Here is a 20316-nt window from a genome sequence, read left to right as displayed (position 1 = left end):
CTAGGATTGATATAAGAGGGAAAATATGCAGTATTTGTCTTTCTGAATGTGGATTATCTTGCTTACCACAATAATTTCTAGTTCCATCTACTTTGAAAAGCTCATAATAATTTCATTTTTCTTTACATCTGAATGAAACTCCATCGTGTATTTATGCTTCTTTATTCCTTCTTCTGCTGTGGAACATCTTGGCTGATTCCGTTTCTTGCTTGTGGTTCCTCTTTGCATTTTTGCATTTCTTCAGGTCCGATTTATATAGACATACACATGTTTTCTCCTTTAGAAATCTGACATTCTCATTACTCTTCAGTACCAGCTATGCAGTGCGCATGATCCTTGCTTTTGGGATTTGACGCCGTCTTCTGGAGACTGGTGTCTGTGAATACAGCAGGAACTTCCCATTCTTTAGAACTGTGGCACTCCATGTACTTTAATTGTTCATCTTTTCTTCCTACGAGGACATCTTTGTGTCTCACTGTTTGGAATTGAATGAGGCTGAATGCTGCCCTGTGAACTTTTCTTTCTCTCTTTCCTTCCCTTCTGTTCCCTTCCATTCCCTCCCTCCCCTCCCTCCCCTCCCTTTCCTCCCTTCCTTGTCTTTCTTTTGGTTGCCCTGAAACTTGCTACATAAATAAAAAATCACACTAGCTTTGAATTCATGTGCCTCTGCCTCCTGAGTGCTGGATTTAAAGGCATGCACCACCATACCAGGTTTTTCTTTTCTTCTCTTCTCTCTCTCTCTCTCTCTCTCTCTCTCTCTCTCTCTCTCTCTCTCTCTCTGTCAATTGAGAGAAGCTGTAGGATGACTTGTTAACTCCACATGCACTGCAAGAAGTCTGGGGCTACTCCTTAATCTTCCCTCTGTCCTTTTCTTAAGTCACAATGTGCAGCGTCTGGTGATTCTCCCACTTTATTAGCTGGAGGGGTTGTTACAGAACATCCTGACTCCTCAGAGAGCATGCCAGCAGCTAGCCAAGTGGAAATCCTTTATTATCAGGATAAAGGGGCTGAGAGCAGCATAGCCAACTCCTAGAAACAATTTAGCATTTAGTATTATGGAATCAAGTGTGAAGACAGAACCAATGTAGAAGGAGGAAATGAAATCTCCCAAGTAATAGAGGAGGAAACAGGTCATAAGAACGAGAACACTCCATGTAGCTCTGACTTCTGGGCTGGCCCTATTTGCAAACCCGGAGCTGTGAAGGTAGAGGACACGCTTGTGATGTCTATACAGGTGGAATGCCATGTACCCACTGCTCCAGCCCATGAGACTTTGAAAGATGACATCACGAAGAGCCATGAGAGACAGAAAAAGCCATTTAACTGTATACCCGGATGGCAGCATATAGCAATACTTTCTGTATGCCCCAGCTCTAGAGCTATTCAGACTGCTGCCTGCTGTGATGTGATAAAGCAAGTTGGAGCTTATGAGAACATTAAAGATCCAAAGGAGGAGGAGAAAGGGAAGAACTTGCCATGAGGTCTGTGGTTTGAGCTTTCTCCACAAGGAAGTCCTGGGACCGATGGTGACAGCCTGGACCACGCTGAGGAGACAGGTGGTGCAGATGGAGAGGCCCCGGGCCACCCTTGCCAGATAAACCACAGCTTTACAACCTGCATCCCCCAGAACATTTTTGAAATGAAAGTCTGTGGCTATGTATCTGACCCCTGAAGTATAAAGAATGATTACATTTGAAATTGCCAGGTGAGTGAAGATAAGGTCTATCGGTTTTTTCTTAGAACCCATGATAAACATATGTACATGTCTTATAAATAAAAGGATGTTTCCTAAAATTCCAAGTCCAGAAAGAGAAAGGAAGATTAGTTGCTGGATGAGGTCACTCCAGATCATCTTTTGACTTCACGGTGAGAACTAGGGAAATACATTTTGGGAAACACAAATGAGTGAAGCTAACATACTTCACCTCCCTGGATTGTCTCTATGTTACATGAGAAATTTATGAAATATGAACATGTACATGGTTCTTTTCTAGCAGGCACATGATTATTGTCTTTGCTTTTCTTCTTTTTCATTTTCTTATTTTCACTGACATGCTGATAATAGTGATATTTTAGACACAAATCCCACATTAATTCATCTATTTGCTTTTCCAAAAAAAAAAATACCTCTTTGTGTTCCTCACTTCTAAAATTTACATGATCATTTTTTTTCCTAGAAAAAAACTAAACATGAGCACTATTGCACAGTAAATGTTTTTAAACAGGTGTGGTCCCAAGTATTGGCTTCTCTTTTGTTTTCACTCTGCACACCTGTTGTGTATCAGTTTTCTCCAAGATTAAGACTTTCCTTCTTGGAGCGAAGCTCCTTAAGATACATGATGTTAAAGGGAGGTAAAAAGTGTTCTAAGGGGGTGGAGTGAAACATTTCATTCTACAGGGAAGGAAGCTCATTAAATACGGGAAGTAAACAACTCAGTAGTTGCAGGACGTCCCTGAAACTGATCCCCCACCCCTCCCAACCTGTATATAAACAGGACTTCTGACAAATATTTTCAGACAAACCTAGATGCCTGAAAGAAGCAGAGATCCTCCAAGCTTCCAAGAACAGAGTAAGACCTACTAACCTGTTGAGCTGGCTTTGACCTTGGTATGTAGGTGAGGATGAACTTGAACTGTTAATCTTCCTGCCCCCACCTCCCAAGTGCTGGGTTTACTGGATGTGCCTAGTTGAGGGGTTTGTTTTTTGTTATCTGTGAGTGCCAACCTGGTGTCTCACTGTTGTGTGACAAAGCTTTTCCTGGGGAGATGCAACACACATCTACTCACCCCAGACAGGGATCCCACAACAGACCAAAGTATGGATGAAGGGACTGGCCAGCTCAAGCGTGGCAAGCATGGCTCTAGCAGGCCTTGCCCTTCTACCAGATTCTGTCTGCCTTGCTAAAAACTGTTGGATTACATTTCTAAGGCTAGCCACCGAGGTCTGTTCCCTTATTTGACCATTTCCTCCTCCCGAGGCTGAATACCAAAGTCCAGCTATCAAAGTATTAAAGTCCAGCAAAAGCCCCTTTGGTTCACCTAATTATCATGTCCAATCAAAACATACCACCAAATCCTAGCCCATTCTAACAGAGACCTCCCCTATTTTCTCTTTCTGAGAATTACAGCTGTGATAAAGGATCTCTCTGTGAAAACAGGTGTTTGGGTAGGGTTTGTGCCTAATCTGGTCCCCAAGGGAACCCCTGCTGTGCAGGGGTCATCTTCAGTGGATACCAACAAAGTCCAACTTGGTGAACCAATGAATTCTCTTGCGTTACTTACAAGAGTATGGGTGAGGGATTACTTACAGGATGACTCAAAGACAACTGCATCACTGAGGCTCACCCAGCATGAGCAACATCTCACAAATGCAGGGAAACCTGGAGCACACCACAGGCTGCGGGACAGGTTGGAGACTGTCCTCTCCAAGTGACTCAGTTGGTCTAAACCTCTTCCAGGCAGCCAGGCTGGTTTCTGCTTCTCCCAGGCAGCTGGTCTGGCCTCGGTCTTCTTTGCAGCTTGGCTGAGAGTCTGAGTCTTTTTTTGTAGTTCATCTTTTTCATAGCTTAGCTCAGTTAGCCTGAGAAAGACTTTCAGCTTTCCTTGTTTACTCTGGCAAGGAGGAGCCTGGTGGATCTGGTTGGATTTAGGGATTTTCTGAAGCTCTTTTGAATTGTTTACCTTTTTGCTTAAAGAGCTTCACTGCGGGGTGGAATGTTTTAGTCAAGGAAAGTGTTCTATGACTCTCAGCTATGAAGCCATATAAGACTTGGGACTGTTTCTCAGGAATCAAAGACTCCAGGATGCCTGAGCCTATCCCTAGGTTACTGCGCTTTGCATGCATTCTGTATGTTCAGAATGAAATTCTACAAGTCATCTTGTGTTGCCTTGTTCTCTCTGGCCTTTACTATCTTCTAATTTTTAAACGAGTGCAGCAGACCTCTCTGTCCTGAAGGTTTCTGACAGCACAGCTGCTTCCCTCCTCGGTACTAGGCAGCCCCATGACTTCAGGTACGTCAGTTGCTGCCTTTTGAGCCTTGTTTCTTCTGACAGATGACAAATGGAGAGAGTAAAGACTGAAGCAGTGCACTGTTAAAGGCCTACCCAACCTTAGTCTGTCATGTAATGCAGGATGCGACCAGCTTTAGCTAGCACATCTGTTTTAAGTAATAAGTCTGGACTATAAAATGATTCATTATTTTGTCACTGTATATGCCTCAGTGCCTTTATGGACTCATCAAGTCTTTTCTTTTGTCTATTTTTCCTGCTTTTCTATGGGTATTTATTTTTTCACCTTGCCAATAGTCCATATCTCAGAATCAGATTTGTTATTCACTTAAGACATCCAAGAAGTTACTTTTTTATTACCACAGAGTAAAATGAAGAGTGTCAGAGGAAGGAGGGGCAAATATGCTAAATGTTTTCTTTGTTTCTTTTCTTTTGGGCAGCCCTGGGGATTGAATTTCAGGCACCATGCTTTGAAGGCAAACACTCCACCTCTGAGCTACGGCCCCCACTCTGCAAATGCCTTCTGGAACTCTACAGCAAAGTGTTCTAGAAGATAAGCCTCGCTTTCAGATCGATGCATAGGATACCATCAAGTGCATCCACCCCAGGCTCTGGAGATTAGAGCTCCTTGAAATCAACACTGGGCTAAATTTAAGGGAGTTCCCCTCAAAGGATACTAAACAACCTGGCAAAGCAGTTGGAATTCTCAAAAGAACAACTTCTTGACAACAGAGCCCTCAACAAACAGGCACGTAGCAAGTGAAGCTGATTTACATGTGTGTAATACCATGAATGGAGATGGGGAGGTGCTAAGGATGGATGTTTAAATAACATCTTCAAATTAATCTCAATGTTCATGGGACTTAAGAATATAAGAAAAGGAGAAAGATGGTCCATTTAAAACACAGTGACACACCAAAAATCAGGTGAAGAAATGGATGTAACTAATCCTGACAACAGAACCATTGTATAGGTGAAAAGTGAGGCCAAAGCAAACTAGTTCTGGCTAGAAACCCAGACACATTATCTTTCTGTTTTCCAAAAGAGCATACAATGAGGACCTATGACAAGACCCCAGAGCTCTCCAAAGATGCATGATCTCGACTCAGACAGAAATGCTCAAGCAATGGTGGACTGACAGGTGCTGGAAGTGGTCTCCATCAGTTTCTTGCTCAGCCACATAAATTTAGACAGGGGAAAGTCTTAAATCTTTTGAACCCTGTCTTGACTCTCTGGCTTACTAACAAAGAGGTTAACAAGTCTCAGAGGGAAATTTATGTGGCTCGTGTGTAAACCAGAGAGCTCCAGGTCTACTCACGTTCACAGCTGAGGTGCAGTCAGGTTCTGGGGGAGTCCTGGAAGACGAGCCTTCCCACACTGCATTTGTACCTTTAGGGTTTGCTGGGCCGTGGCTGTCATCACGGGTCCCTGGGATGTCAAGTCTGTCAGTGCAGTGCTGTCCCAGAGAAGGAAGTCTCTGCAGAATCTGTCCCTGAAGTACGGCCTTCCTTCTCCCTCCACAATTACTTCATCACCGTGCCTCAGCAATTACCTCAGTAGTCATTAGGGTTTCATTGTGTCCATAGAAGTGTGTGAAATGAGAAAGGAAACAATAACTGAAGTTTCTATGTCCAGACTTTCCCATTTTCTAGAGCTGTGCATGAGGGAACTTGGTCCTTCTCATTCAGGTGGGACGTGGACTAGAATCTGACAGACGACAAGTCGGACAGCTGAGGTGTGTGTAGCACGGGGAGAGCTGAGGATCAGGCAGAACATCTGATAAGGTCTCACAGACGTAACAGCGTGGGAAAGGAGTTCCTGCCCTTGGAAGGACAACTACTGAGGTGGGAGAGGGTCAGAAGGGGACCCTATTGTAGATACAAACCCATTTTCACAGTCAAGAAAAGGCTGTGGAGGAAGCTGAACAAATGTACACAGAAGGCATCTTTTGGCTGTCACTTGGTAGACAGTACTGCACCTAAGCATGGAGCTTGTCACCCCCCTCCTCCCATCCCTGAGAAGTGCTTGGGACATGTTGATGTCAACAGTGGTATCTCAGAAGGAAGTGAACAGCTGGATCCCAGATCATGACTTGATCCAGAGCTTAGTACACAGGTCCCTTCACATAAAAGTGGTGGGGAGTTGATGCTTCCTTTGATGTCCTTTTCAGATCACTTTGTGAATTTCCTACGAAAATTCCTATAAGAAGGACAAGAGGGCAGCTTTCCGAGAACCAGGAGAAGCACTGATGTTGCTGGCTGATCTGATCACTCATTTGTGAGTGCTGTGAAACCCAATCCGTTCTTCATTTTCTCCTGAGAGCTTCCCACTCCAGAGTCTTGCTTGTGTGTGTGTGTGTGTGTGTGTGTGTGTGTGTGTGTGTGTGTGTGTGTGTGTTCAGAGGTTTAGTCCATTATTGTCATGGTTGGAAGCATGGGGGCATCAGGCAGACATGTGCTGGAGAGGTCTCTGAGAGTTCTACATCCATATCAGCAGGCAGCAGGAGGACAGTGTCACTGGGCCTGGCTTGAGCTTCTGAAACATGAAAGCCGGCCCCCAGTGACACACTTCTTCTAACAAGAGACCACACCTACTCTAACAAGGCCACATGCCCTGATCCTTTCAAATAATGCCACTCCCTATGAGTCTATGGTGCCCATTTTCATTCAAACTACCACAATGGGTGAGAGGTATACTTATCTGTGGACTTAAGCATAAGTATTTGGAACACAGTTTAAAACTTTATTGATTTAGGAAAATGGCAGTAGTAAGTTTCTCCTCTACAATCTGTGACCTTTCCACCCATGGGATCTTAGCTAGCTTTATAGATAGGGCCAAGCATGAGTTTTCTCCTATTGAGCATCCATTAAATCCATTTAGACAGCTGCTGGTTATCCTCAAGATGCTGTTGGTTATCCCCAAGATGCTGTTGGTTATCCCCAAGATGCTGTTGGTTATCCCCAAGATGCTGTTGGTTATCCCCAAGATGCTGTTGGTTATCCCCGAGATGCTGTTGGTTATCCCCGAGATGCTGTTGGTGATCCCCAAGATGCTGTTGGTGATCCCCAAGATGCTGTTGGTTACCCAATATATATGTGCCTCTGTTGAGCCATTAGACATACCTTGCCAGGTCACCCATTGTGGTTTGTAGGCTTTACAGCTGAATAATAATTACTACTGTTGACTTTTCTCCCTCAGCAGTGTGTACATCATCTTAAAACACTATTAAGAAGTAGCTCTCAGGAAGGAGGCTTCCAGGTCAATTACCAGGTTGATTTCCCCCAAGTATTTTATGTGAAGTTTGTGATATCTTCAGCAATAGGGTCTTGCCTTCAAGTTCTGGGAGGTAACCAAGGATGATGGCTGTAGCCTATATTGTTCTGGGGGTCCTTGGATACCCTTGACCAAAAACTCAAAAGAGCAGTTTCCTTTGCTAGGTACTAGGGTTGTTAGTCCATTGCTTCTGGGAGGATTATTATCCTCTGCGTGGGGTAACTCTATTTTAACTGTGTATTTGTGATGTATGTGTATATTTAAGTGTATATACATGTATATATACACACAGAGAGATAAATAACATGTATTTTAATGTAAGCTTATGAAGTTTCCCTATAGCGTTATTTATCTTACTCCCTTTTTACCTTTGTATTACTTTCCATCATCCTCCCCTTGTGTTTCTTTTTAGACAAAATTTATTTTTTAAATGGTCATTATGAATTTTTCAAGTGACACATGAAAATTTCCTAGATATTTCTGTATTTTACCTTAACTAACCCATTGTTCACTTGGTATTTAGCAGATTTCTTCATAAGGCTTCTGGTTTCAGTTAATTCACATAATCTATGTGGAATCCTTCAAAGATCAACATTAGATGTTTGTAAATGTTTGAAGCTGGGGGAGAAAGATTGAGAGAGATTCAGAGTCAAAGGTTCTGAACCTGGTTTACACACACATTAGTTAGCACTGTGAAAAGAGACAATGAACTTGTAAACATGTTGATTATTTTTCACAATTCACAATGTGCTTGTGTATGTGGGAACACGTGTATAAATAGGTGTCAGAACATCACTTTATACACTGTATAGTCTTGGTAGTGCACAGCCTTGCACTGTGGCTGTGAGAAATCATTTCATAGAATGGACAGGCCCCAGCATTCTGATGAGCTCTGTGCTGGGGCTCACCAGTTGACATGGAATCTCTAGTCAAACTGTGATGATCTGATTCCAAGGGGCTAGGGAACAAGTAATGAGACCTAATCACCATAAGGAAGGTTGCTATGGTCATGGAAATAACAGTGATCAGAACAGTTCAAGGCAGAGAAACCTCTTGTGCTGATCAGCTGATCATGGTATCTGATAATTGTAAAATTCAAGTGGCCTCGAACTCCACCAGAATTCTATATGCTATATACAAGGGGGAAATCACCAGATCTGGATTCATCTCACTTGAAACACTAGAACTGTTCATCAGCACGTTCCCAGATATGAGTCAATGTTCAGTCTCAAAGCGCCTGCAAAGAGGGCGGAGCCAGATTCCCTTTCATAGATGCCACCACAAATATGTGCTGTCAGTCAATGTGCCTTCTGGTCAAACGAACTGCACTCATTTACTAGGTTACTTTGTGGTGAGAAATGAACTTACTTACTCTTTTCAGATTTGATAGGACACTAGTCTAAACTGACATTAGTTTTTAGAAATTTTTTTTTTAGATTTTACTTTTATTTTATGTTTATTAGTATTTGCTTGCCTGAGTATTTGTGTACTACACGCATGCAGTGTCTGTGGAAGTTTGAAGTGAGCATCACGGCCCCTGGGAATGGAGTTACAGATGGTTGTGAGCTGCCCTGTGGGTGCTGGGCATTGAAATAGGGTCCTATAGAAGAGCTTTCAGTGCTCTTAACCTCTGAGACATCTCTCCAGACCCTACACTGGTTTTTAGAGGTGTAAAATGTCACTGTGCCCCACCAATCTGAGTAGAGGTTCCATAAGGAAAGGTGATCAATGCAAATTCTGTATAACATTCACTGTGCCCTGTGAAAACTCCAGTGTCATTTGAGAATCCAGGTTTCTTCATAAGAAGTGTCTTGTTTCTGGCAGGTTAATTTATTGTTTTAATATTTAGCAATTTATGATGTGCCTGGGTATGAACTTACTCACTTACTGCTGAAGTCTTGCATTCTCTCTCTCTCTCTCTCTCTCTCTCTCTCTCTCTCTCTCTCTCTCTCTCTCTCTCTCTCTCTCTCTGTGTCTCTCTCTCCACATGGAAATATGGAGGTTGATATCTGGTGTCATCTTCCACAGTAACTCTCCGCATTATCATTATTTTTTGATTCGTGTGTGTGTGTGTGTGTGTGTGTGTGTGTGTGTGTGTGTGTGTGTGTGTGATGCACATGGAGGTCAGAGGGAACTTAATGGAGTCAGTTCTGTCCTTGCACTATGTGGGTACCAAGGACCGAACTTGCTTCATCAGGCTTAGTGGCAAGTTCCCTTACCTGGGGAGCTCTCTCCTCTGCCCTCTACATCTTATCTTTTGAGACTGGGTGTCTCAGAGCTTACAGAATGGATAGACTGGCTGGCCAGTGAGCTGCCAGGATCTGTCTTTCTCCACCTTTCAGTCCTAGAGTTACACAGGCCACTGTGCATGGCTTATTTTATTACATGGTCCTATGAGAACTCCGGGTCTCATAATGCACAGCCAGCACATTACTGATAGAGTCAACCTCCCAGATCTGCCTCCACCTCCTTCTCCTCTTCCTCCTTTATCCTCACCCTAACTGTCCCCCCTTTTTAACATCCTCAGTCCTGAGACTGCAGGCATGCACACCCACACCTGGCAAAACGCCTTGATCTGAAGGAACCAGATTTCAAACAAGCACTTTCTACATCAGTCTTTGAGAGCTGACTCAAAGGGAAGGATGTAAGATCCTGGGGATGGGGGACGAGCAATGAGTTGCATCTGAACTGGGAGAGAAGGATGCTGAGCATTAAGAGTAGACAGGAGATGCATGACCATTGACACAGCCTGAGAAAGGACAGACTGGAATTTGAGTTGTGTTCACTCCTTCTCTTCATAGATTTTGTTGCCAGTAAAATAAAAATATAAAAACAAATCCTGCACTGATGATTGCCTGCGAAACCTTTCATAATGTTGGAACAAATGATAACTGAAGAAAATATTTGAAATCTAAGATATTTTTACATTCACACTGCAAGGTAATATTTATACTAGAAAGCCAAGCTACTTAAGGAACTATAGCATAAAAGTATAACAGAAATTACTAACATTTTTGGTGCAACCAAACACAAAATAAATATAGATTGACCATTGTAAAGTAGAACTTTGATGTACCCAGATGTTTACAGGGGTTCTCATCATAGGTGATAGAAATGTTATTTTCAAATAGGGTTCAAATCTGTCTCTAACAATTCTAGAGTTTTATGTTCAAAGATAATATAATAAGTTAACTATCAGTACGTATTTTTCATAATGGGTTCATCTAATATCTGATAGCTAGACCCATATTCTCTACCCAGTATCTTATTGTGTGGATCCAATTGCAGAAATTGCCAATTAAATTAAATTAGAATCATATCCTTATGCAGTTCTTTCATGACAGAGAGATGAATAGTGTTGTGGAGAGTCAGGGTGCAACAAAGGGCAGCTACCAACAGGCCCTGTCTGCTTGCAAACACATTTATTTATCAATAATGAAAAACAAATTCACATTTTTATGAATACAGCAGTTACAGAGGGATATAGAATGGCACTTTACTGTGCATACATTCCCTGGTTATACAGTCTATAATCTATGTTACTGCAGACTGTCTTCATGCATCGATTAAATGTTTTCATGCATTTCAGTTCTGTGATCGGTGTCAATGGATTCTATTGACTGAAATTTCACAGTACATGTCATTCCAGATAAAGGTGTCTTGATTCTTCACCATTTCTTCACAATTGCATAAGATCCTTTCTGTGGTTGGATAATTAACCTGATTTCAAGCAGCCCAAAATAGGCTTTTTGTGGTTAAATTATTGTGTTTAGGAAACAACAATATGTTGTTTATCTATCTGTATAACATTTTCCCCCAATGAAATTCTCAAAGAACTAATCTACCTGTGGCTATAGATCTAAGATAAATTCCTGGCTAAAATAGAGATAGATGAGTTCTTTTTATAAAATTTACCTAATTTATCTTCACACATCCCACTCCTGGACTCACAGTGCTGAGAAAATCATTTTCATAATCTGTGGTTAAAGGCACTTCTCCAAGGTGCCTAGTTGGAGAAAATATCCATATCATTGTGATTTGCTTAGATCTCTCTTAAGTCAAGGTTGTGAGTCACTGGGATTATTGTCTATGAATTAAAACATCTTTAAAGTGCTTTGGTTGGATTTTGTCTTACCCACAATATTAGAGAACAGAGATTTCTTTTATGATTATTAAACAGATAAACGAGCGGGACATTTTCTCAATTTCTTCCACTGAGCATGCCAACACTCAGCCGGAAGTCCATCCCTGTGAATCAGCACAAGGGGGCTGAAGATTGCATAACCAAGGACCAGAAATTCCCGAATAATTATTATCATAGAATTGTTCCCTGAGGAGAGACTTAAAAAAAGAGAAAACGCACAGTCAGTCCAATAGAAGAAAAGAAAACAGAGCATCAGAAGGAGGACACTCTGGGCAGCTCTCAGCTCAGGGGGAGTTCTGTAGAGAAGCTTGGCCTTCTGAAGGTAGAGGACATGCTGGTGGTGCTTGTGGAGAAGAAATACCATGTAGCCACTGGCCCCTCCCATGGTACCCTGAAACACAGCATCTCTCAGGACCATGAGAGGAAGAACAATCCACTTTGTTTTCTGACTTTCTAGCATAAAATAACAATAGTTGTAGTCATTCTTAAGCTGTGACATATTCAGGTTTATACTTGTGATGGAGTGGATTAGGTTCATACTTATTAAAGCATTGAGTATCCAAAAGAAAGAAAAGAATGGAAGGATGTGCCATGCAGACTTTGGTCTGAGCCTCCTCCACCCAGATGCTCTGGGACTGATGATGATGGCCTGGACCACAGTGAGGAGACTGCTGGTGCAGATGGAGAGGCCACGGGCCACCCTCTCCAGGTAAATGAGGATCTTACAGCCTATGTCATCTAGGAAGTTTCTCAAACCAAAAGCTGCTATTGTCTTTGGCAATCCTTTTGCAAGAAGGATTATGATGTTCACAAAAGCCAAGTGGATGAGAATAAGGTGTATGGGTTTCTTCTCAGGGCCTCCCCACCAACTGAACATATAATTCACAGAAACAGAAATGTTCCCCAGAATGCCAAGCACAGTGGTGAAGAGGAAAACTATTTCCTTAATAAACTTCAAAACCATTTCTTCCTTCTTAGGTAGAAAAACTTGTTTCCAGGCTGTAAATCCTTTTCAAAAAAGCATCAGTAATGTTAGACATTGATCTGAAAAACACATTTTGCATAATAGGGTTTTCTAGTGTGCAGGAGGCAGCCATGGACACAGATAATGTGTGCAGATTAGGTCCTTGAAATGCCTCCTTTTCCCCCCACTGTGGACTCTGCGATATTAAAATATCTGACCGATGAGTTTGGGAACTGCTGTTCAAAAGCTAAAGGTTTAGAGGAGATTTTGATTTTTGAGCTGTGCACTAGCAAAGTTGACTTGGTCAAGTGTGTGTGTGTGTGTGTGTCTGTCTGTCTGTCTGTGTGCGTGGGTTATCCTAGTTAACTCTCAGCATAGCTGAATTGAATTCCAAGTTTCTCCAACCAAAATTTCTTCCTCTGTTTCTCATTCTATTTCTTGATATTTTCCCACCTGACTCCCAAAGCCTGAGGCTCATGCTGAATCTGTGTGCCTTCCCCACATCACCTCACACACACTGGGAATCCCTGCTGGGTCAACACCTGTAACATATCTCAGATTTGGTACCTTACCCTCCACACTGTCTCCTTCTTTGTCTGATATTCCTTTCTTGTCTGCATCTGGATTAGTAGAACTATTCCCAGGTTTGCATTTGGCCTTAAAGCTTTATAGTTTTGATTTCTCCATTTATATTTTTGACATTGACTATTCTGTGATTTCACTCCATATAAATGATTATGTTTTAAAAAAATAGTCTTCAGTGAAAAGTCATATTGAATAACCTTTCCAGATAGGGTCCAAATATTAAAGCTGAATCATCAAAAGACATCCTGAAAAAGAGTCCTGGGTTAGAAAGTCATATAATTACCCTGTTGCAGCGATGGGGGGGCATTGAGAGGAATTGTGGGACACTTCCTAGGAGAGTGATAACAGAGGGCTGTGATCTCAGTGGATGTCTTCAGGGAATCTGTGACCCCCCAATGAGCAACCTCACGGCATCTAAAAGAGTTTGGAATAGCTCTGGACCAGGGGATGATGATGAGGTGGATGGGAGAAGGGGATTAATGAAGTATTATGTGCTGTTATGAAATGAGTGAAGTTTTTGAGTTATGGCTCCTCAGTATTGGCAACATACAGTACCGTAGGTTGGGGCTACTGTGTGACCAGAGATTCCCATCTCAGAGTTCACGGTGTCATTTGCCTCTGTGGGGCCTTGTGAGCAGCAGTTTGTCAGTTTGCTTTGCAGCTGCTTCTCCTGATTCTTCTCCAACCTGTTTATCAGGCAGGCTGCTTTGTTCTGCATCGGTCTGAGCTGATTCCAGAACTCTAGATCTCAGCAGGATGTTATTGTTCATGTTCAGGTGATCCTCCGTTCTCATTTCTCAGGGACTTATGGTAAGCTTTGGGCACCTTTTCTAGACTGAGAGGAAACTGGATATTTCAGTCGCTCCATGGGTTTGTGTGTTCTGAGTACTTGGAATGCCCCTGTTCCCTTTGCTCCCTCATAAACTCACAGGATTGCTTTAAATATCTATGTCTTGCTATCACCTGTGACCTTTTTGAACATAGCCTTGTGGGTTCATGTTGTCTAATGACTCTAGTAATGTCAATTATGGCCTTTGAACTGCTCCTCTAACAAAGGGGTAATTATCTCCTGTGCTATTGCACCCTACAATTCAGGATATCATCCTATATGTCTGTAAATAATGAAACATGCTGCAGACATTAATAGCAGGCATATCAGCATCACTACATTCATTACTACATTTGGAATAATCATTAACTACCTAGAGATTGGAATCTGTAGAAATCTCTGCAATCCTTTCACCTCTAGTCCTGATGGAAAATACTGAATGTTTTCCATTTGTTTAAGGGCCAGGGATTCTACTTTCTAACACTATTTTCTTTTCTCCAAACTTTAAAGCCCTGCATCCTGTTTGAAGTCAGCTTCCTGGACATCTCAAAAGTGATTTCTCTTTTCATATGAAGTATCACAGGGAAGTAGAGACGGCTCATCTCTTAGATTTTCTTGTGAAATGTTTTAGGAGACATGATTTCTATCTACAGAGACTAAGAATACAACAACCCATATAACACTAGAACTCTGAAGTACATTAGTGATTTCTTCCATGCCAATAAATACAAGATTATTGCTCCTTTTCCTTAGCACTGGGATAAAATTTAGACGAGCTGTTTCAGAATGATACTAATTCACAGTCAGGATCTTTTACGGCAGGGATTCTCAAGATGGTAATGGCAGCTGCTACTCTAGTGTTTTATACTTCTCCACACCTTCCAGGCACACAGTGATTAAAATTGACTTACAAGTGTGTACAATATCATGTGACAGAATCAAGAAACTTTAACAAAACCCTTCCAGTTTATCGTAAGTGTGTTTAGGAAGTACCAACACATTGTAAAAGAAAACATTTGCCAATATTTGAAATATGGAAATGCACCAAAATTGAAAAGTACAAATTTTATAAACACAATGGTAATAACATGTTAGAATCATTATGATAGTAAATCTGGAGACTGCAAAACAATAGCATTTTGTTTTGGTTTTCTCTTCTTCTTCTTCTTCTTTTTTTTTTTTTTTTTTTTTTGAGCAAAGGTCTTGCTATGTAACAGGCTGGTCTTCAGCATGTAATGGTCCTGATTCAATTCCCTAGTGTTGATACAGTAGGAGTGTTATATTCTGCCTGTCTCAACATTTTTGTTTTTGTTTTTGTTTTAGTTTATTTTTTTTACCAATTTATATGTCTGGGTGTTTTGTCTGCATGTATGTATATGCACTACATGCTTGCCTGGTGCCTGTGGAGGCCAGAAGAAGACATCAGATCTCCTAGAACTATAGATTCAGATGGTTGTGAGATATCGTGTGAGTGCTGGGACAAACCCAGGTTCTGTGGAAGAGCAGCAAGTGCTTTTAAACACCGAGTCACCTCTCCAGTCCCTGTCTCAATATTTTGATACACTCTTGAAATTTTTATACATCCTATAGCTTCCTTTAAAAAAACAGGCAAGGAGATAACCATAGGTAGAGACTCAGCCAGAGCTCTGTCATGATCCTCCAGCCTGAGGATGGATAGTGATGCTTCAACATTTCTGTTCCATTTCTGTGTCTCCAGGATCTAGACTCCTTTGATCTTTCTGGAGCCAGGGACCAGCCTCCTCAGCACCAGAAGGAAAGCAGATCCTGAGGATCACAGAGCCTCTAAACTGCTCCCTGGCTTAGGCAAAGAGAGAGACTTCTGCTTCAGTGAAACCCTCTATGGCACAGCTGAGGGGATGGAAGATCTTACCTCCGTGAACTCACCTGGACCTCTGTGGTGCAGACAGCCTCGGGAGCAGCTCTGGGAAGTGACACTTGCCAGGTCCTATTTGTACTGTCAGGATTTGTGGGGCTCTTGGCTGCCATCAGGTAGTGCAGACTTCAAGTTTCATGTTGTCACAGTGTCAGGGGGAAGGAAGGCCTCTGCAGGGCCCCAGTCCCTGAAGTACAGCTTCCCTCTCTCTCCACAATTACTACATCTGCTTTCCTCAGAAGTTATTTCAAGCTTAATTAGGGTTTAATGATTTTAAGAGGAAGGATGTGAGATGAGAAAATGAACAACTAACTGAGTTTTTTTTTAACCGAGCTTCCCACATCTCCAGACTGTTTTTCACCTTCCCAAAGAGACAAGCTAAGATCTGGCAGGGGACCGGCTTCTGACACATAGACTAAGTCACCTGCTTCTCTTTCTTAAATCCCTCCTTAGACAGAATTAGAATAAATGATGCTCAGCGCTGGGGTTTCTGCTTATTGAGCAAGTTCCAAACATGGACCAGGATGAGTTTAGGGTCCCTTGTTCTCCCTGTGCCCATTGGTAGTTAAGGTGTTCACTGTAATTGATTGTTTCATTCCTGCACTTTAAATATCATATGAGACTTGAAATATAAATGCCTCCCCAACCTGGACCTTATTCCAAAAACAATGTTTACTTGTTATAAAACTTCAAGGACACTTCTAAAACTCAAGTGTGTCCAAGAGTGGTCCTTCTGTGTACTTTGCATTCTAGTGCCCAGGAGCCCTTCCTATCCCAAATGCAAAAGGATGTAAATAAATGTGGATGTAGGCTGACTGTAGAAATGATGGCATCATCATCTTGTTCTTGAGGAGAAAGCACCACTGGGCTTCCTTGGGAGATGAGTTTGAGTTTACTAGTCTCTCTCTCTGCCCTGTGTGGTGGTGTCTCTACACATGTGGGTGAAGCTGCCATATAATAGAAATCAGAAATGCTTCTGCTGTGAATGAAACAACAGCTCTTGAGGAAACCAGGATATCCACCCTCTCCACTGAATGGGAAATTCAGGTGCACAAAAACTTAGTTGTATACTACATATGTCAGGGTGGACAGAAGTTGAAAAATAAAATAGTTATCTCTGGTCCAACAAGGAGCACTTTCCTCTGTTCTCTCTGTTAATTTGTTTAGAAAATTTCTAAGTATCTTTTTTACCTTTGAAGTATAAAGAAAAACAAAGCAATTTAAAGCTTGTAGTAGTTTGACTGATTTATTCAATAAAAGGCAAGGAAATATCAGAAAGAGAATCCTTCATACTGCTTCCATCCGGGATGAGTTCTGTAGAGGAAACTAGTCATCTGTAGGCAGAGGACATGCTGGTGGTATTCTTGGAGCAGAACAGTACTTCCCCACATCCAGACTGAAATGCCCCCAGACCCCTGTGTCCTGTCTCTGCCGGGCCCATGGAATGAGCAGCTCTGCCACCAAGCACCATGGACTGCTGCAAACTCTCCCTAACCAAGGTTCTGGAAGACAGGTAGAAAGTGATAAACTGTTTGCTCCCCGGGTCCTGCTGCCTTCCTTTTGCACAGTGACAGATGAACTGAGACCCTCCTTAGTCACACCTAAAGTCACCCTGCCTCACAGTGTCCCTTCCAAAGTCAAAGGCAGCCTCAGTCTACAGTGACAGAGCAGCACTCACCTGGGCAGTGTGTGCAGGACTCAGTGGGGGTCCTCACTGCACCAGCCAGGCCCTGTTTATCATCCCCACTTGCTGTGTTCACAGCAGCTCTCCCTGCTGTCAGGAGTTTGGTTCACCAGGGGGAAAGGGCTCCTTCTTCACATCTCCATCCCTGAGGCCAGCCCTCTCCCTGGTTCTCCATCATTTGCTGACTCACAAATCATTATGATTGAATTACAGAGTCTGTGGGTGATGAGGTGGGAAGTGAGGCTGAGCAGTGTCCTGAGGGTGCTGCTTTCTCAGACTTGGTTCCGGTTTCCTTCTCACCTCCTGTTACACTGAAGCCAGGAACTGGTTGGAAAGAAACATTCCTGATCCCAAGGGGTCAATTTCTGAATGTCTGCAAAGTATAGTAACACTGATAATAGAAGATGATCAAGTACTGAGTCACGGCTAATCGCTGATTCCTGGATGAGGGTCATTTTATTAATCACTTCATCTATCTCTTGTTAGGTTCTCCTTTAGTTTAAAATGGCAAGGAATCCAAGGCCTGCTTCAGAGTTTTGTGAAGAAAGCAGTTTCAAGGTTTCTTAAACACTGTTCTATTGCTGTGATGAGACACCGTGACTAAGACAACTTATGATGGAAGGTATTGAATTGGGGGCTTGCTTACAGTTTCATAGGGTGAGTCCATGACCACCACGGCAGGGGACATGGTGACGTGGAGGCAAGGATGGAGCTGGAGTAGCATGAAATCATGACCAGCAAGTAGGGGAGAGGGAGAGGGTGAGGGAGAGGGAGAGGGTGAGGGAGAGGGAGAGGGAGAGGGAAAGGGAGGGAGAGAGAGAGAGACAGAGAGACACAGAGAGACACACAGAGAGAGACTGGATTTAGCTGAGGAAATGCTAGGATGAGATCCAGTTGTAAGACATTTTTTCATTTAGTGATTAATGGGGGAGGGTCCAGCCCATGGTGGATGGTGCCATCCCTGGCCTGCTGGTCCTGGGTTCCATAAGAAGGTGGGCTGAGCAAGTGATGGGAAGCCAGCCAGTAAGCAGCTCCCCTCCATGGCCTCTGCAGCTCCTGCTTCTGGGGTCCAGCCCTGTTTCTGTTCCTGTCCTGACTTTCTTCAGTGAGGAACAGCAATGCCAAAGCCTAATAAACCCTTTCCTTTCAACTTGCTTGTTGGTCATGGTGTTTTGTCACAGCAATAGAAACCCTAACTAAGACACATGTCACTAAAGGAACCCCAAATGTTGATTGTTTCTCAAATGCTAATGCCAGGGAAGCATCCTTAGAAAAAGAACTGTGCAATTTCCAAGGAAGCACTGCCTCTGTTTCCATTGCTTCCCAGTGTGTTGGGTGGAGTGCCATCTCCGTGTGACACTATGACAGCAAAGGCTTTGCTGGTTATGACAGACAGCAGCAGTGATGTGGGGGAGGATGGCAGGTTAGGAACGTCAGCTCTGGCTGGAGTCTCCACAAGACTGAAATAAACATCAGATGCTCTTACTGCAAGGTGAACTGTGCGGTCGGGAAAGGCACTGCTGTGTTATAGGAAAGAGTAGATGATGTGAGGTGGATGAATTCAGAAATACCCAGTTTTAGATCTGTAATGACATAACGTGGACTCTAGCATCTGACTCAAGGCAAAATGGCGTGTAAAGGGAGAATCTTCTCCCTTCTGTAGGGCTTCTAGCAAGAGAAACACCTCAGAGACTCCAGATGGCATATTACGGCACTGTGCCAAGTATGGTTTAGTCCAGGAGATCCTGATCCTCACGGCAGACACAGAAGAATGGATCCCCAGCATTTCTTGACTCTCTGGTGCCCCTTTGGGGACTCATCCTAAAAGACACCTTGCAATCACATATTTTGACAGTCAAGAGCAGAAGCACAGGCCTGCATTTTGAGTCTCCAAGTCCCAGTAAATGCCCCTCTCCACTGGCCAAAAAAATAAAAAGTAAAAAGCCCATGTCTCTTTCTGCAGTCAACCTCTCCATGACAAAAATGCTTCAGAAAGTCAAGTGGAAGAGAATAAAGTCTGTATTTCTTCTTGGCACCAATGACAAAAATATATACATGTATTACAAACACCAGGATCTTCCCTAGGATTGATTCTAGGTTCATTAAGAGAATGGAAGGTTATTGTCTTGATGAAATCAGAACTTTGCAAACATATCAAATGGGTAAGAGAAAAAAAATATGCACAATGTATGAAGAAAATGTTTTAAAAGAAGAAGTTGCGATTAATCATGACCTTTTGCTTCAAGGAGAATTAGGATTTTCATTTTTATATTTGTATTCACCCTTGAAAATATGATGGGACCTTTGATCCATCCAGGATTCAATTTCCCATTGAAAAGTAAGGATGAAGATGATAAAGGACTTTCCTTCAATTACAGCCAAGTGTGTTTATCCTGCATTGGGTATCAGGAGTGCCTTTGTTTATGAGGATACAGTGGTGTTAGGACAGAATTTGAGTTGCAAAAAGGAGGTCCATCTGGTTGAGGATACCATTTATTTAAGGAAGAAGGAGTAAAACCATTGCTTATGGCAGACTATGGTGACCTAGAACATGTGCAGATGAAGCAAAGACATCTTGTTCTGCTCACATGTGTGGTTGGAATGTGCTCAGAAAATAGAGTGTAAAGTGACGGATGCCATTTATTATGTCCTCCACACAGCAAAGGGCTGGAGAAAGAGAACTGACCTCTCTCTGTACCAGAGGCAGGTCTCTATTCTGATTCGTAGACTTAGTTTAGAAAGGTAAAGAAGGGATCAGGAACATGGGGGAACTCTAGACATGGAAACCTTGCTGTTGTTCACTTTCTCACTTCACATGTTTCTATGATGTAATGAAAACCTAATTAATCCAGGGGTAACTTTTGAGGCAAACAGATGTCGTAATTGAGGAGGGAGAGGGAAAGCCATACTTTAGGGACCAGGTTCTGCAGAGGGC

The 20316-nt window shown here is 42.6% G+C and overlaps 2 protein-coding genes and 1 long non-coding RNA gene across 4 annotated transcripts in view; 1 reads left to right on the top strand and 2 right to left on the bottom strand.

The window, feature by feature from the left end:
- LOC128103128 (uncharacterized) overlaps positions 1–16829 on the top strand; it is a 31514-nt gene extending 14685 nt beyond the window's left edge. For both annotated transcript variants that reach the window (XR_008215631.1, XR_008215630.1), the window contains exons 2-3: positions 4449–6285; positions 15521–16829. This is a non-coding gene — a long non-coding RNA (uncharacterized LOC128103128). The remainder of the gene's footprint in view (positions 1–4448; positions 6286–15520) is intronic.
- LOC128103079 (putative vomeronasal receptor-like protein 4) lies at positions 750–4453 on the bottom strand. Its single transcript, XM_052727165.1, has one exon. It carries the CDS (start codon positions 1850–1852, stop codon positions 950–952), a length of 903 nt encoding a protein of 300 aa, XP_052583125.1. The 5' UTR covers positions 1853–4453; the 3' UTR covers positions 750–949.
- LOC128103073 (vomeronasal type-1 receptor 4-like) lies at positions 11273–12389 on the bottom strand. The gene has a single exon (XM_052727159.1). It carries the CDS (start codon positions 12387–12389, stop codon positions 11454–11456), a length of 936 nt encoding a protein of 311 aa, XP_052583119.1. The 3' UTR covers positions 11273–11453.
- Positions 16830–20316: the final 3487 nt, after the last annotated feature.

The sequence above is a fragment of the Peromyscus californicus genome, unplaced genomic scaffold (assembly GCF_007827085.1).
Source record: "Peromyscus californicus insignis strain IS unplaced genomic scaffold, ASM782708v3 Scaffold_8__1_contigs__length_139910024, whole genome shotgun sequence".
NCBI classification, from domain to species: Eukaryota; Metazoa; Chordata; class Mammalia; order Rodentia; family Cricetidae; genus Peromyscus; species Peromyscus californicus.
This window is presented reverse-complemented; position numbering and strand designations above follow the sequence as displayed.